The sequence below is a fragment of the Arvicola amphibius genome, chromosome 15 (genome assembly GCF_903992535.2).
Source record: "Arvicola amphibius chromosome 15, mArvAmp1.2, whole genome shotgun sequence".
NCBI classification, from domain to species: Eukaryota; Metazoa; Chordata; class Mammalia; order Rodentia; family Cricetidae; genus Arvicola; species Arvicola amphibius.
In genome coordinates, this window is record NC_052061.1 from 36,119,150 (window position 1) to 36,137,879 (window position 18,730).

The 18,730-nt window shown below is 38.1% G+C and overlaps 1 protein-coding gene across 1 annotated transcript in view; it reads right to left on the bottom strand.

Moving 5' to 3' along the window:
* Ap1g1 (adaptor related protein complex 1 subunit gamma 1) overlaps positions 1 to 18,730 on the bottom strand; it is an 81,430-nt gene that overhangs the window by 47,489 nt on the left and 15,211 nt on the right. The window contains 2 exon segments of the mRNA XM_042054205.1: positions 5,878 to 5,942; positions 5,945 to 6,082. Of these exon segments, the coding sequence (XP_041910139.1) occupies positions 5,878 to 5,942; positions 5,945 to 6,079 (200 nt within the window). The 5' untranslated portion in view covers positions 6,080 to 6,082.

Below are 18,730 nucleotides of genomic sequence, written 5' to 3' on the forward strand. Positions count from 1 at the left end.
TTGCTTTATACATTTCTTAACATGCATTTAGGACCTGTCATCATTCTAATAGGCTCAGGCTCTTTAAAAATGAAATAACATTTGGAGATCACAATCTGGGTCTGTTAATGGTCCAATCATTGTTTTTAGGGCTTTTATTTCTTTTTCTTTTTCTTTAGACAAGTCCCATATATCCCAGGCTAGCCTCAAACTCTATATAGCCTAGGGTGACTTTTAAGTTCTGATCCTCTTGCCTCTACTTCCAGAGTGTTGGAATTACAGGTATGCATCCATCACCCAAGACTTCATTGTCTAGGTAAACACCCTCTACCTGAGCTACTTGTCCAGTTCCTCTTTATTAGGACATGTTAAGGGACAAACAAAATAAGCTTAATATATGTGTTCAAATACTGGTAAGGTCAATCTACAATGCAAATGAAAAAAACCACAAAGGAAAATATAGAGTAGCTATTAATAAAAATCAACTGGTTAAAAGAAAAAACCATGATTATTTCAGCACACACGGAAAGGGCATTTTATGAGATTAAATATCAAAGGTTTTCACATGATAAAGGATAACTACCTAAAGTCAATGACAGTCACCATATTTAGTCATAATATGTGGTTTAAGATTTTTAATAAGAATGCCTGCTAGCATTTGTCCCCTCCCCAACCGCTTTGTGTAAAACAGTGTCTCTCTATGTTGTCCTGGTTAGTATGGAGCTCACTGGCCACCAATTCACAGAGATCCTCCTGCCTCTGCCTAGCAAGTGCTGGGATTAAATACTGTCTCTTTTTAATATGCAGTACCCATACAGTAGAGTAAGCAGATGAGAAAGTGTTGAGAATGATAAAGGAAAAAGAATTGATTTTGTTCTCAAACAATAGTACTAATAACATAGAGAGCAACTCTAAGTTCAATAATGTTGCTAGGCAAAAAAAAAAAACATATATAAAAACTATATTTCTGGGCTGGAGAGATGGCTCAGAGGTTAAGAGCATTGCCTGCTCTTCCAAACGTCCTGAGTTCAATTCCCAGCAACCACATGGTGGCTCACAACCATCTGTAATGGGGTCTGGTGCCCTCTTCTGGCCTGCAGGCGTACACACAGACAGAATATTGTATACATAATAAATAAATATTTTAAAAAACTATATTTCTGGGGGGGTGGAGAAATTCAACAATTAAGAGCACTGAATGCTCTTCCAGAGGACCTGGGACCAACAAAGCAGCTAACAACCAGCTATGACTCCAGTTCTAAAGTATCTGATACCCTTTTCTGGCTTCGTCAGAAACTGCATGCACATGGTTCATAGACATACAGGCAGGTAAGTTATTCATACACATATACCAAAAATAAGCAAATCTCAAATAAAAACTGAGTTGTTTTAAAAAAAATTCCTTATGACAACTGTTAAAAAATTAAGGAACAAACCATGTATGTGCACCTTTTTGCACAGACAGATACATAAATCTTTATGGATGATGTTTGTTAAGAATAGAAGCTTTAGAGAACCTGCAGATAAATGTCTCTTAAAACACATGGCAAGCACTGTTTCAGGGATGATGAAGGAGTGGACAGCAATGCTACACTGACAGAGCGATGACTCACACACAGGAAACTAGACATAGCAAGTAGGCCAACTCTAGGAAGACACAGAGAACACTGCCCAGTCCTCTGACTACCACCTGGGAACATGCATCTAGTGTTGCCAAAGCTTCTGATTTTTCTAAGCTGTAGTAGAAGACCACATTTCTATGTGAAGTTCCTTCATTTTCATATATTTGCAGCAAATTCAAAACAATTCTCCAAAACAGAATTATAGAAAAACTTGGTCCTGGAACAAATTTTCAACTTCTAAAATACACTTTAGATACTCAACTTGTGGTCAGCAAGATGGCATTGTCACCAGCCCTACAGACCTGAGTTCTATTCCTGAGATCCACATGGAGGTGGGAGAGAGGCAATCCCTGCAAGTTATCATTTTACTGTCACATGTGCACTGTGGGATATGTACGTACACACACACACACACACACATTAATATAAAATAGGAAACTATTTTAGGATTGTGTCTAAACCACAACAAGTGAAAGGTTATACACCTATAGAAATGTTTATTATTTCTGGTATAAAACATTAAGGGGTACTGTTACTGACAGGAACCACGATAGTAAAAAACCTATGGAAGACAATCTCGTAGAATACATTATTTCCAAAAGCTGTTTGCCCTCCTCCAGGAAATTATAAGATATGTACAAAACATAAATGTCTAACATTTATTAACTTACTCTTCATAATAGAAGAAGGGGTTAGGACTGTCTCCGTTTTACAGATGAGGACACGGACACACAAAAGTCAAAGATCTTAAAAGGAAGAAAATGGAGGCGACAAAACAGGATAAAGAGGAAGAGAGTGAAGAAAAGGAAAAGAAATCAAAGATCTTGTTCCAATTCACTAAGGAAAATAGGAAAGGTGGAATTCACCCTGGGCAGCCTGGCCCCTGCAGGCTTGTTCCTGGACTCTGGCATTGGACCCATGGAGCTAAACCCCTCTCCTGCTTTGGCTGACTCAACAACTGCTACTCTGGGCTGTTTTGAGTCACTCCTCCTAACTCTGACTTTGAACTATTGCTTTAGGCTTTTAAATCGATGCTGGAAGCTTTTACTCTCTTGGTCACATTGTGGTTTGGCAGGAATAAAATAAACAAACTTAATGGAAATAACTATTTATAGAATTTAACTAAACCCAAAAACTGAATAGGCTTTTGTGTTACAAAGACTGTAAATAGTCTAGTATTTACTAGCTGAATGAATTTAAACAAGTCGCTTAAAACTCTGAATTTAATTTTTTTTCTGGCTCCCTCTCTATATAGGACAAGAATTCATCTTCAAGACAATTAACCTACCTCAAGGTTTTACTGTAAAACTTAAGTGAGATTTTTATTAAAGTGGCTACTTAAAATTTTACATTTTTTTAATGTGTCTCATTAAATTTTTCTTCTTGGCATTTTTGAGACAGGGTTTTAGTATGTAGGCCAGGCTTGCCTAAAATTTGCTATGTAGCCCAAGCTAGCCTTGAAAGTGCAGCAATCCTCCTGCCTTGGCCTCCCAAGTGCTGGGATTATAGGCATGCACCACCATGCCTGGCTCTTCACATTTTGTTTCTATTGACAGCATCATGCTAGACACTGCATTAAAAATTAAAAAGAAACAAGTGAAATTAGTTTAATAATATATTTTATTTAACCAATATATCTAAAGTATCATTTCAAACATACCATCATAGAAAGTATTAAGTATTTTACACTTCTAGGTATGAGGCTTCTAAATACAGTATGTTACTTACACTTACACACATTTCAATTTGTATACATTTTCAGACGAAATGCTTTAACTGTATTTCAATTTCATAAATATACAATTGATAGACTCACGTATTCAAGTTGCTTAAAAAAACACATTTAAAAATTTGTCAAAACTGAATCAATACTCAAGAAAACTTTATTTTCCCTTTTAATAGTCACCTTAGTTAACGAGCCATATTTCAAGAGCTCAATGACCACCATACAGCTTCCTGACTAAAATAATAAACAGCCCATCTGACAAATAAAATGCAATCACAGGGCAGTTGTTATACACAATTCAACAAGAATGGCTGCTACTCAAACAAGGAAGTGAGAGAATCAAGATATGAACCTCTTATGGGCATAATATAAAAGAAATTAAAGACATGAATAAGGAAGGGATTTGTTTAAGTAAAAGAAACAAAGTAATGGACTTAAAATTATAATTCTTAGCCCCAAACAGAAAGATCTTTATTTTTTAAACAAAATTTTACCATCGCTTTCTTGCATATACATACTTTTCAACTAAAAATTCAGTGTTTTATCAAATAATTAAGTTCCAAAATATCCCCAAAAGTCAAAGTCACCAATACCATGAAACTAATTACTTCTAATGTGGTACTATGGATCAATCGTAGGACTTTACATACACTAGGCAAGAATTCCACCACTAAAAAACTATACCTTGGCCCACGCTATTTTATTTAATTATGTTATAGAAATGAACCTTAACTTTGTGTGTGTGTGTATACATGTACATACACAAGTATCTTTTTCAAAATAAAATCTCTAACATCTTAAATCTACTATGATTTTATATTCAAGAGTTTTCCGCCCTTAGAACTCTCTTGAGGATATATAAATGTGCTGTTCACAAGATGTTAACAGTGGACATCTCCAAATAGAGGGATTCTGAATCTTATCCTTTGCTTTTTTTAAGCTCAATTTATAATATCAGGCTTCTATAAATCTGACCTAATGCTTCAAATGAAAATCAACCAAGACTATATGGACGTCCATGTTTTCTATCATGCCATGCAGTATACAGTAATCATTTGAATCAAATTTAATGTAGCCTATACCTTGAAATATTAGCATCTTTAGGCTCTGACTCCATTAAGTCTGTAAGAATAAAATATAAAATCTGTATCAAAGGAGGCACTGGTTATATTTTTTTAAGAAAACTGTTAACAACAGATGTGAAAAATAATGCTATTTATGACTACTCCTATGGAAATCAAATAATGAATGAATATATCCACAGCCACTATTTTTGCTGCTCCCTTTCTTCTAACCCAGTCTCCTTTCTTCTTACAGTAATACCTCAGTTTTTCCTCAAAGCAACTAATGTTCTCCCATGCCCAATCGCATATTTCTTTTTTTTTTTTTTTTTTTTTTTTTTTTTTTTTTTTTTAAATATTTATTTATTATGTATACACTATTCCATCTGTGTGTATGTCTGCGGGCCAGAAGAGGGCACCAGACCTCATTACAGATGGTTGTGAGCCCCCATGTGGTTGCCGGGAATTGAACTCAGGACCTTTGGAAGAGCAGGCAATGCTCTTAACCACTGAGCCAATCTCTCCAGCCCCCCAATCGCATATTTCTAAAGCCACTGACCCTACTTACAAGCCCTCAACATAAGCAGAACACAAAACTGAAAGAAGTCTGACAAAACCTGATCTGAGTACTTTGTTCTAAGTTGGCAAGAGGTTTCCTTCCACTCAAGCCACGAGCTAACAGACAGGCTGACTGCTGTCCTCCAGACATGACAGATGCATCCCATACCCGAGAAAGGCTGTGCGGATACCTTCTTCACTAGTGTTGCACCAGTCTTTCAATTCTGGAGCCCATTCCTTTAAAAAGACTAGGTAGCACTGACTCTTAAGTAAAATAGAATTTAAGACTGAAAAAAAAGTTAAGAAATTTTAAAACAATTCATATATCTTCTAAGCCCCCTATCAAGTCTAAGCATCAAAAGAAAAAAATACCTGTAACTGAAACTATCACCCTCAATGCATAGACTGGAGAAAGCAAAGAACAAACATTTGTGTCAGGAAGAGAATCAGCAGGCAGAATGAGTTGCACAAAAGTGGCAGCAACTAAGGCCTGAGGAAATCAGGACAAAACAAAATTCAAGTATCTGGCATCCACTTAATATCTTTAACTTAAAAGCATCTGTCATGACATTTTCCCATACATCATGCGCAAGGAAAGTTAACTAAGGAAACATTCAGCAAACACTAATTAAATATTTATTATAGCCCAGGTCCTCTGCCAGAACAATTAGCCCTCTAGTTAATCCAGTAAATATTTAAGCTGGGGCCACCATTAAAAAAAAAGTCTCTGATCCACGTAAAGAATTACAGTGGGAAGGACAAATGAGGGAATAGAGTGCCTTTCCAGGTACACAATTGCTCTCCATCCTATCCTTGGTGCCACATGATCAGACTGCAATTACAGGCATCTACCTGTCAGGAAAGGTGATTCCCTAACTCTTATCAATTCAAATAATAAGGGCCTTGCTAGATTGGTCTCCCCTCAGCCTACATGTCAAAGTGAGCAGGGTAGCCCAGCATGTGCCTATACAGTAATTTTGCCACCATTCGACACCGGTTATGTATTGTCCCTCTTCTCTAAAAGATGACCGGATTGCAGCACATTCTTTCTGGATCATTTCTCGTTCCTCAGCTTGGGTCCGGGCTGTCCGGATGGTCCGGATCAGCTCCCGCAATCTGATGGGGGCTGGCATCCTCTGGATATGGAAAGAGATAAAATGGAAATGTTCATATGTTTTGCTTCCAAAACCATTCATACAACTTCCCATATAAAATATTGACTTGTTTTTAAGAACCCAAGACTTGCTAAATCCAGCTTAGATAATAAAGTTTGCTAATAAGCTTCAAAGACACTATATGCAAATTCCACAACTTAGTAAATTTCTAGAAAGACTATAAAGGGCTAACAAAACAAAACAAAACACAGAAAACATCAATATCTGCCAGGAATGATGGCTTATTCCTGTAATCTTAGCATTAAGGCAGAGGTAGGAAAAATTACCATGAGTTCAAGGCCAGCCTAGGGTACATAGTTCCAAGCTGGCCTGAGATACAAAAGCAAGACCCCAATGTTTCAAAAGGGGACGGAAGATACTGTACCTACACATCTCACAAGAAAACTGAAATACTAGCACAAATTTTTACTTAATTATTAAGGTAATTTGAAAAAGCCTATGACTGACTTTGAAAAACAGACGTTTTCTGTTCAACTGCTCTTAAATTCAACACAGCTCAATAAAATATCAAATGAACATAACCAGAGTCACAGCTCAACTCAGCAAAGTATGAGAAATTAGAAGGAACCAACTGTCAGATTTAACAGCAATCATCTATCCAACAAACAGCATTTGGTGCATGGGTTATTTTGAAAATACACTTTTAGTGTTGTTGAGATAAAGGAATGGAGGCAGCTCAGCTTGTGAGAGTAGTACTTGCCTGTCATTCATGGAGCCCCTGAGTTTAAATCCCCAGCACCAATAAAATCTGGTAGGGAAGGAGGTTGGTGGGGGGGTTAATCCAATACATCAAGCGGCCGATGCAAAGCTCAGAAATTTAGAGGTATCAGTTGAGGTCAGCTTGGACTAAATAAAATATGGTTCCAAAACATTTTTTTTTAATTTTTAAAAAACTGAGAGGGAAAGACAAAAATAAGCCAAGCTCTGAAGGTAACCTCAATTTAGTGTCAGAGTTCAAAAAAATAAATATTTTATAACAGCCAAAACAAGTTACGGGAAAATAAAATAATGAAGTTGAAATTTTGTGCTATTTAATTTAAGGATTATTGACAAAGTTAAAACAAACAAAGATTGTGCGAAACTGAATTTAAAGAGAGAGTTGGAGAATGACAGACACAATGTTAAGTTCAGGAATGCTCAAACTAGTTCAATAAAGTTCCAAAACCTAGTCTTTAGCAAAAAAGTACCCAAATATGTGGATTCCTACTGGGGAGAAAAATCATCTTGGGTCAATGAGATAGATAGCTCAGTAGGTAAAGGTTACCTGCCTCCAAGCCTGGACAATTTAGGTCAATCCACAGGTCCACATGTAGAAAGTCAACCAACTCCTACAAGTATTCTCTGATCTCCACTCAGTCACCACCATATGAGCCCTACACACACACCACACACACACACACACACACACACACACACAAATAAAAATATAACAAAATTAGGGTAAGTCATAAGAGTGGAGGGCAAGCATTTCTGATAAATGATGTCTATTCAGAATATATAAATTTTATAATACAATAATAAGGCAGCTTATTTTTAAATGGTTTAAAAGATTCGTAAGGACATGTCTCTAGAGATACACAGAGGCTAAAGATCTAGCTCAGCTGACAGAGTACTTGCCTAGTAAGCACAAAGCCCCTAGCAGCATGGAGGCATAGTGCTTGCATACCTATAATCCCAGCACTGGGAAGTAAAGCAGGGCAAGAAATTCAAGATATCATCTGCTTACATAACAAGTTCAAGGCTAGTCTGAGCTACATAAGACACTGTTGCCAAAATAAAATAAACAAATAGCCACAAGCATATGAAAGACACTTAAAAAGAAAATGCTGTTTAAATCATAGTGAGACAGGAATTAACTAACCTAGGTCTTAAGGGCCACAGAGACTGAACCAACAGTCAGGGCGGCCTGTAATGGGTTTGCACCTAAGCTCTCCACATATACATTATGGTTGGCTAGCTTCAGCATCCTTGTGGGGACCCCCAACAGTGGGAGCAGGGCATCTCTCTGACTCTTTTTTGCCTGCTTTTGGGACCCTTTTCCCCCCCTCACTGGGTAGCTTCATCCAGCTTTAATATGAGGAGAAGTGCCATTGCAATTTGATATGCCTGCAATGTTTGGTTGATATTCCAGGGAGTCCTGCCCTTTTTCTGAAGGGAAATGGGTAAGTGGATTGGGAGGGGAGGGGACAGGACTGGGAAGAGAGGAGGCAGAGGAAATAGCAGTCGGGATGAGAGAGTAAAAAACTAATGAGAAACTACAAACAATAAATGGCTAAAACTAAAGGCTATGAATATCAAACCACTAAAGATTAAAGTTCAGAATAAATGAACTGGTAAAGACTGCTCACAGGAACTAAAAGTGGTCCAAACTATTCTGGAAAACAATCTGATAGTTTCATATAAAGCTTACTATCTGACACATAATCATTCAGAAAATCCATCTAGCCCTGAGACAGTGTCTCCACTTGTGTAATTTCAGCATTTGGGAAGTAGAGACAAAATCAGCAGTTCAAGATTATCACTGGTTACACAATGAGTCTGGTTGGAAGGGAGGGAATAAAAAAATCTATTCAACATTATCCAAAACAAGTACTTACCCACAAGAAATGAAAAATTTAAATTCTCACCAAGACTTGCACAAGTGTTCATAAACGCTTCATTTGTAATTTCAAAAGACTAGAAATAGCCCAAATGTCTAAAGACAAGTGCATAATGTTATGCATAACATGAAATTTCTTAAACTAAAACAGAACCAATAAACCATTTTTAAAAAACATTCTGTTGAGCAAAGTAAGTACGAGTATATACTCTCACCTCATTCACAGGGCTCTACTGGAAAAATAGAACTAATCAAAAGTAATGAAGGAGGAAGAAATGGTTGTCTTGAGGGGAGAGACGGAGACTGACTAGGTGCAAGAAATCTGGGGTGGACATGCATTCAACAAGCTGTGAACAACCACATTTAAAAAGGTACATTTACTTTGTGTGTGTATACCGAACCTCAATAATGTTAAGGAAAGTAAAAAATTACAAAATTAGGATGGCATGGTGTTCATGCCTTCCAGAGGCAGAGACGCTCTGTGAGTTCAAAGCTAGCCCCATGTATATAGTGAGCTCCAGGTAGTCAGCAGCTACATAGCAGAGCTGGGGGTGGGGGGGAGGTGAAAAATTCAATGAAGATATTGTAATCTTTAAATGAAGTATCAGTCTTCTTCAGTACACTATTACTAACTGCTGAATCTTAAATCAATGATTTCAAGTGTTTGTCTAACCAAACACACCAGGTGGATAATTCACTCATCAAATTCCCTATAGTGTTAATCTTCAAGTTGGGACCAAAGCACTGAATTGGGAGGAAAGCTATCTAGGTATGATTGATATCTCTACAGGTCACATTGGTCCTCTGGAACTTGTGTGACTCAAAACTTACATATAGCTAGAGGTCCTTGTGCTCACAGACAAGCACTAGGGGAACTAGGAATGTTAAACCACACAGGATGTCTCTTCAAAGGAAGAGATGTGTAACAGTTTTCTGCCCAGGTTGAGAATGGATGTGGTTAATAGCCTGGTGACATCTGCGCATCTGTAGGGCCAGGCCACACCGGGTCCCCCAGACTCTTAGTTTATCTCAGTCATTCTCCCTAGACCCCTTATCTTAAGCATTGTTTCTCAGTCAACATAGCCCATCTTTACAGAAGAGGTCATATGTACTTTGAAAAGAGTTTCAATGTAATCATGTTTAAGCTTTGTTGTACATGCAGACTGAGTGAATTATCATCAGAAACTTTCTTCAAAATAGTGCTGTGCTTATATATATCTAAATAAGCTGCCTGGTGTCAGCCTCTAAAAGTTGAATCCACACCAGTCACTAAAAGTAGTGCTGAATCAGATTTCATTCTTCAACACTCTGCAGGCCCTGGTGATCCCTGAGGACCCCCCACACTGCCTGTTATTATTGTTACATTTTATGACGAAATAGTCAAGGGTCTATCATTTGAAATTTACAAAATATTTTTACATTCATTATCTGATTTGTCCTGTTCTTTCTTTGATACTGAAACAGAATTTTGTATCATTCAGGTTGACCTTGAAAATGCTGCTAAACCACTGATACTCCTGTTTCTGTCTCCCAAGTGCTAGCATTAAAGTTACTGTGCCACTATGCCTAGTTTTATATGGTGCTGGGAAGAAAAGTCCAGGTCTGTGTACACTAGGCAAGCAAGCTTTTACTAAGTGAACTACATCCCAAGCCCTCCTTAGACCACTTTGTAGTTAAGGAAGAAAATCATGATCCCCTATTTTTGCCTATGAAGAAACTTACTTTCAAAAAACTCTGCAATTTGTTAAGATCACAAACGAAACAGGTGACAGGGATAAGACCTGAACCAGTCTTAGATCTCCAGTATTTGAGTTCTCTTTTTTTTTTTTTTTTTTTTTTTTTTTTTTTTGGTTTTTTTTCGAGAACAGGGGTTTTCTCGTGGCTTTGGAGGGCTGTCCTGGAACTAGTTCTCTTTATACTTCAAAATGAAATTACCCTACATATGAAATGATACAACTACTAGCAATTTATTTTAAAGTACTCCAGGAAAAGAAACAACAACAAAAACGAACCGAACAAACGAGGGAAACAAACAACCAAAAAAAAAAAACTGGTGTGAAAAAATTAAGAAGAGGGCAAAATGTGATTGTTGCTGAATACATTAATGTACAGTGTTCTGATTTTGTGTACATGACATTTTCATAATCAAAACCTTTTGGGAAATCACAAAGCTTCCAGGTAAAGATATAATGGAGTTGGTAAGAGTGTTTGCCTGGCACACAAGAAGGCCTGGGCTCAATTCCCAGCACTGCATAAATCATATATAGTATTGCACACCTATAATCTAAGCACTCCGGAAAAGTCAGTTCAAAGCCAGACTAGGATACCTGAGACCAGGTGACTGGCCTGCCCAGCTGGGTTAACCGTAGAGAGGCATGTCTTCACCCAGTGGTAGAGTCTATTCTTTACTGTAACATTCCCTCCTCTGAAGAAGAACCCTTTTAAACTTTTAGGAGATGGGCTAAAATTTGGGGGCTATAACTCATTTCTACCATGAAAATCTAGGGATCTGATTTCAAAGCTTTTCACCAGAAGGAATTAATATCTGGGCTGAAGTGTGAATCCTTACCCTCACAGACAGCATCCAGGCAGGATTAAGGAGGAGTTTCTACAGTCCCTGTACCATCACTGGCCCCTCCGAAGAGGTAACCCTACCTGCCCCTTTAGAGAAACTGAAGTCATGACTGAATCTGGCCTCTTCCCAGGGTGGGTCTCAGACAGCAGTCCTGGACCTCTCAATGGGGCCACCCTATCTAGGAGACTGCAAATAAAAGTCAGGGAGGAAAGAAGTCCTTAGCTGGTGCATGGAAAGAAAACTCTGAGAAGAGCAGGAAAGAGTACCAGCACTACAAGACCTAGACAGAGAGTAGAAGAAGCCAGAGCAAAATATAATTTTAAATGCCAATAGGTTTTTATGGAAACAAATTTATGGTCCTGGCATCTATACGCAACCACGTACAAGAACACAAAATTAGTACCTGTTTGAATCACTCTGCGATTCTGCAGTCTGCCAAATACTAGGCGGTCTACAGCTTACAAAAAAAAAAAAAAGGTCATTTTTCCCTAAGCTGTTAAAACTCACTACATTAATTGAGATCTTTATATATAATATCTAACAGGCACAAATTGAAAACAAAATTAACTCAGATGGCAAAAAATTGGGCACAAGGCCAGTGGAATGGTTCATCTGGTAAAAGTACTTGCCCCCACACCTGGTACCGGAATTCAATCCCTGGAACCCTTTTGCTACAAAGAGAATGGACTCTGAGCTCCGCTAGCACATCATGATACACATGTCCCGCCCCCTGCCCCGCCCCTTGCCCACACACACACAAAGAGGGAATGGTCAAATTTGAACAAACATATTCTAAAATCAAAACTAAACACATTCTGGATCCAGGGAAGCTGAATAAGCACAGCCATTCTGTCCCTCTAAACCACCATTCCCAACCCTGTGAGTCACAACCCCTCTGGGGGGGTCATCAATGACCCTTTCACGGTGATCACATTACTAGATATCCTGCATATTCAGATATTTAATTTGATTCATAACACTAGCATCATTAACGTTATGGAGTAGTAGCAACAAAATAATTTATAGTTGGGATTTCCCCACAACATGAGGAACTGTATTAAAGGGTCACCAGCATTAGGACGGTTGAGAACGCACACTCTAAACACATCTATAGATACTAAACAAAAAGCATTACACAGTGTCCTGAGGACTTTCATATTGCAGTGACAGTGAGCAGACTGAAGACGCATGACTTCAAGTCCAATGAACTTGGTGGACAGGTTTTCACTTTCCCTCCAGCACTGTCCAGTCTGGACTTGACAGCAGACAAACCAGAAGTGCTCACTGGAGAGTTGAGGCACTCCATGAAAAGGAGGACCAATACCAAAGGGGAAATTACCTCTGGCGTTCAGCTTTATTCCCTTCCTCCTTCTCCACCCTCACTCCTACACAGGACTGCAGTAGTGGTGGTTACGGCACAAGCACAGCAGCCAGAGGCAGGCAAGGGCACATGAAAACTGGGGGAGAGCAATGAATTTTTCCCCTGACTAATGGTATGATCCCAAGACCATTAATAATAAGTAGGTCATTCTCTTCCCTCTTCTCTCTCCTCCAGTGGAGAAAGACAGAAAAGCACAATCTTAATGTTAAAATAGTTAAAATACACCTAAACAATTTACCTAAAAAATATATAACGAAAAGGCCTGATGTGGAGTTGTATGCATCTAATTCCAGCACTCAGGAGGCAGAGGGTAGGAAGATCTCTGTGCAGTTTGGCCTGATCTATATACATAGCAAGTTTTCAGGTCAGCCACGATTACATAGAGACCTCTGTTTCAGGGAAGTGGGGGGAGGGGAAAGAACCCACAAACACAAAACTAACAGATATACCAAAAAAAACAAACCCCAATTAGAAAACTGCATCATGCTACCCTTAAACTCTACAGTAGACAAAAAACCAATTAGAAACACCACCATTCAATCTATCAGAACTAACCAGAATTAGAGACGCCTCAAACTGGTAACAATATACAACAGATATTTTTCAATTTTATAGAATAATCACAAAGAGAGACCATGTCCTGAATCACAAAAGAATTAAGTAGAGGGGCTGGAGAGATGGCTCAGTGGTTAAGAGCATTGCCTGCTCTTCCACAGGTCCTGAGTTCAATTCCCGGCAACCACATGGTGGCTCACAACCATCTGTAATGGGGTCTGGTGCTCTCTTCTGGCCTGCAGGCAGACACACAGACAGAATATTGTATACATAATAACTAAATAAATATTAAAAAAAGAATCAAGTAGAAATCAAGAGTATGAAAGCTGAAAACAAGAAAACTAAACTAGTAATCAATAACAGCTGTTAAGAGTTATTCCAGTAGCCAGGTGGTGGTGGTGGTATACACCTTTAATCACACCTTTAATCACAGCACTCAGGAAGCAAAGGCAGGCAAATGTGAATTAGAGGCCAGCCTGATCTACAGAGCTAGTTACAGGACAGGCTCCAAAGCTACACAGAGAAACCCTGTCTGAAAAAAAAAAAAAAAAAAAAAAAAAACCCACAAGAGTTATCCCAGAAAATTAGAAAACATGCAGAATTAAACAGAAACGTTAACACACACACTGAAGCAGTACTTAAAGCAGCAGCTCTCAACCTGTGGGCTGAAACCCATTTGCGGAGTCGAACGACTCTTTCACAGGGGTCACCAAAGAAAACATCGGAAAACACAACAGATATTTACATTAAGATTCATAACAGTAGCAAAATTACAGTTATAAAGTAGAAATGAAAATAATCTTGCTGTTGGTGGTCATCACAATATGAGGAGCTGGATTAAAGGGTCGCAGAATTAGAAGGTTGAGAACCACTGTCGTAGAGAGAAATCTACAGCACTAACTGCTTACGTAAGAAAAAAATGAGTCTCTATTAATCTAAACTTCTACTCTAAATTCCTAAGAAAAGGGGTAAAATAAACCAAAAAAATGTTTCAGGGATCTTTTTCCATAGTTCCTAAAAAAAAATAAAATAAAAAAGAAACAAACAAACCAGTAAGGGGTTAGGTTATGTGCTGTGGAATAATCCCCTGCACACTGTGAAAATGTGTTGCTCTCATTGTTACTAAAAAGCTGATTGGCCAATAGGCTAGGCGGGACTGTGGGGGCAGAGTTGAGAACGCTGGGAAGAAGGGCACGCAGAGAGATTGCCAGCAGAGAGAAACACAAGAGATGCAAAATGAAAGAGGAAATATACCATGGCAGAGTGTATATTAATATAAAGGGTTAGTTATATAATTAAAAAATAAAATAAATTTAAATAAATTTCTATATTAAAGTTGTAAGAGCTAGTTCGTAATAAGCCTGAGCATTTATAATTAATAATCAATAATAAGTCTCTGAGTAGATATTTGAAAGTGGCTGGCAGAAGAGAGCTAATCGAGGTCCCAACAAACAAACTCAGCCTACAGTGATGGCTCAGCTTGTTGCAAGCCTGAGTTGAATCCCTGGGATCCACATGGTGGAAAGAAAGAATCAACTCTTGTTCCAGCATGCATACATTCAATGATGTGCATGCAAACACACACTCACAATTTAAAACAAATAAAGAATAGAAATCAATTAAATCAAAAGAAAGAGAAAACAAAACAGTATACACCTGTAATCCCAGCACTAGAAAGGCTTAAATAAAGCAGAAGATGGTGAATTAAGACAGCCCTAGAGTTACATAGCAATACTGTCTTTAAAGAAAAAAATCAGTCAATAACAATAAATAACAAATAAAAAAATGTAAGACCTTATACTCTGAGCAACTAGGTTGGCTCAACAGGAAGGATCACTATTCTTTACAATATAATAAGGCCCTCATCACAAATAATTAGGGAGCTGGAAAGAGATGGCACAATGAGTAAGAGCACATGTTACTCTTGCAGAGGACCCAAGTTTGAGTCCCAGCATCCAGGTAGCAGCACGCAATTTGTCTGCAACTCCAGTTCTGGGGGATCTGATAGCCTCTTCTGGCATCCATAGGCACCTGCCACATACATGGTACACATACATACAACATACATGCAATCAAAACACTCATACATATAAAATTAAATAAATCTTGAATTTTTAAGTAATTAATCAAATTCACTAAGCTTTTAGATAAAAGATGATTGCCGACGTGGTCTCACTTAAAAGCAAGCATTTTTTGTGCCATCAGACTGGGTCTATCAGAGATGTAGACTAGAGAAAGTCTCAACTGATCTGAACCTGAGGGTGTCAAGTTGTCTACAAAGAAGTTTCTGGCCCGGGCGGTGGTGGCGCCACGGCCTTTAATCCCAGCACTTGGGAGGCAGAGGCAGGCGGATCTCTGTGAGCTCGAGGCCAGCCTGGTCTACAAGAGCTAGCTCCAGGACAGGCTCTAGAAACTACAGGGAAACCCTGTCTCGAAAAACCAAAAAAAAAAAAAAAAAAAAAAAAAAGAAGTTTCTGAGTGGTTGACTGAAAAACAGTATCCTCTGAACATTCAAATAAAAAGAAAGTTGCCTATTAAGTTAAACCCCTTTTAAACTTCTAAACAGGTAAAATAAAATTAAAAGGGGATATAATGCTTTAAATATGTGAGAAACAGCAAATATAAACAGTATTTTTCTTTAACTATGTAAATAAGCCTGTTCTGAAAATTCTAGCCAAGTCTACTACTACAAAGGAAAACAGTAAGGAATGTGCCTTTATTTGGCCAAAGTGCTAAAGAGAGTGAAGCATTCTATGGCAATAAAACACTGGAAGTAACAGCAACTAAAATAAAATAAATTACAAAGAAGGACAACTACTAAGGACCAGAAATGGAGCTATTCAGCCAACTTCTTCACCTGACTGCCCTAGTCTTCTTGCTGTAAATTAACCTTGGATTTTGAAAGAGATTCTGAATGACAAGTAGAAATGGGAAAGATAACATAAAGTTCTCAAGCCCTTAAAAGCATACTCTTAAGTATCATAACATATCCCTCAGATGCAGGAGTTGTAACATGTCAAACCTTTAAATGTGTACTCCTCAGACATGGACCCTGTAAGCGGAATATGCTTTTCTATTAGAGAACAGATGTGAAGAAACTCTACAGCCAAAATAATAAAACAGAAGCCAAATCATCAATTAGCATTGTCAGTCAAGCCACCTAGGGCAAGCCTAATGACATGACTAAGCCTGTGCCCACCAACTTAAAAATAAGGACATAGAATAGTCTCTTTTAAAAATGTATTCGAGTATTTGATGGTGGTAAACACTTAATCCCAGTGTTCAGGAGGCAGAGGCAGATGGATCTCTGTGAGGTATAGGCCAGGCCTGGTCTACACCCATGAGTTTCAGGGCAGCCAGGGCTGTTACAGAGAGAAATCTTGCCCCCCCCCCAAAAAAAAACCCAAAACCAAAATACAGATCCAGTTCAAAGTAGTGGGGGATGGGTTGTGTAATAAAAACATGAAATCAAAATCAGTTTCATAAACATATTTTTTCCTCCTTGTTCGATCAATGAGCTCCCTATCTTATGATAAAGTTATTAAGAAAACAATTTATACCAAAAAAGTGCCAATCACTCACTCTTTTTTATGGCAGATATTCCAATAATATCTGGGCCCAGAATGGTCAATACATTTATTCTTAAGAACTCAAAGGTGAAGCTAGATACCTGCAATCCCAGCATTCTAGGAGGGAGGACCGAAAGACTGGGGATTGAGGAGGGCACTGGCTATCAGACTCTGAAAGAACTCAAAAGTCTAGTGAGGATAACAGAATTTAAGTTCAGTCCATATAATAAAAAGAAACAAAACTAATCAGTGACAAAAAGAAGAAAAATTTTAATCATGAATAAGTAAATTTTGTCATGGCCAAAATAATTTAGTATATTTGAGTCTTTTTTCTTTAATGAAATGGCTTTTTACAGAACTCAGAGTTTTTCCCATTTTGTAAAGATAATGAAGGATATAGACTACGCATGTTGATTTACCCACTGTGTCTATCTGGCACAGCACCTTAATTACTAACATTATTTTTGCAGCAAAAAAAAGAAGTCAGTTGGTTATATCAAAATGAAAGAAATAGTAACCAACAAATTCATGCCTACTTGGGTCAGATATTTTAAACATTGAAAGGATCATAAAAACCTGCTTGTTTTTCAGTGTTTCTTTGTTTTCTTGTTGCTAATTTTAATTTCAAACTTGGAGACAAGGAACTATAAACTGAGAGCTATAAGTGATAAACTTGGGGTCGATTACCTGGGTTGATTCCTAGCTCCATCACTTAATAGCTGTCTGACCTTGAATAAATGACTTAAACTTTGACATCTTCAGTTTCCTCATCTGCAAAATGTGGAGAAAGTGCCTATCTCAAAGGGTCACTGCAAGAATTCAATATAACATATATTTTTAAAAAACACATTAAAGAACATATTCTAGTTGGGTGGTGGTGGCGCATACCTTTAATCCCAGCATTCTGGAGCCAGACAGAGGGAGGCAGATCTCTTAAAGTTTCGAGGCCACGTCTGGTCTACAGAACAAGTTCCAAGACACCAAAGCCACAGATAAACCCTGTCTCGAAAAATAAAAACAAACAAACAAAAAATATTCTAGCTCTCGATGGTGGCCCTCGACTGTAATCCTAGCACTCAGGAATCTGGAACCAAGGACCAACAGAGTTTAAAGCCATCCTGGACTATGTTAGGAAATCACTGCTTGTATTTTTTTTTTTTTTTTGGTTTTTTAAAATCGTTTTCTTTAACGATTAGAACAGTGCAAAACAGTGTGGTTACCTATATTCATGGAAAGATAAAGATCAATTCAAACACATGGCCCATCTTATAAGGGAAGGGAATACAAGGAGGGACAGAATGAGATACCGGGTCTTTGCTAACATTTTCTCTCTTAGATAATGGGTAAGTTAATATTTATTATTATGCTGAGTAGTGATGGCACATGCCTTTAAACCCAAGCACTCAGAAGGCACAGGCAGGAGTATCTGTGAGTTCAAGACAGAGTGAGTTCCGGGACTGCCATAGCCGTTACACGAAAAATCCTGTTCGTCTTGAAAAACTAAAACAAAACAAGTATGTATTATTGCTCACCATGTTTTCTGTCTGAAAATTTCATACTTAAAACTGAACTCAGGGGGTGGGGGGAGAAAGTTCTGTTGATACTGTGCTTGCATGACATGAGAAAGGCCCTGAAATTAACCTCCGGTCCCGAAATAAAAAATCTAAATACAAATACATCTAATTCATGTAATAAGTACTGTGACTACATTATCTGGAAAATATAAAGTATCTGGTTATATTGTTGAAAAATTTGTTGTGTTGTTGTTACTTTAGTTTTTTTTTAAGGAAAGATTTCATGTGGCCATGGCTGACTCCAACAGGCTATATAGTTGCTGACTTTTAACTCCTGATCCTCCTGCCTCCCCTCTCCCCCCCTCCCCAGACACACACACACATACACACACATGCATTACACACCGGAATTAGGG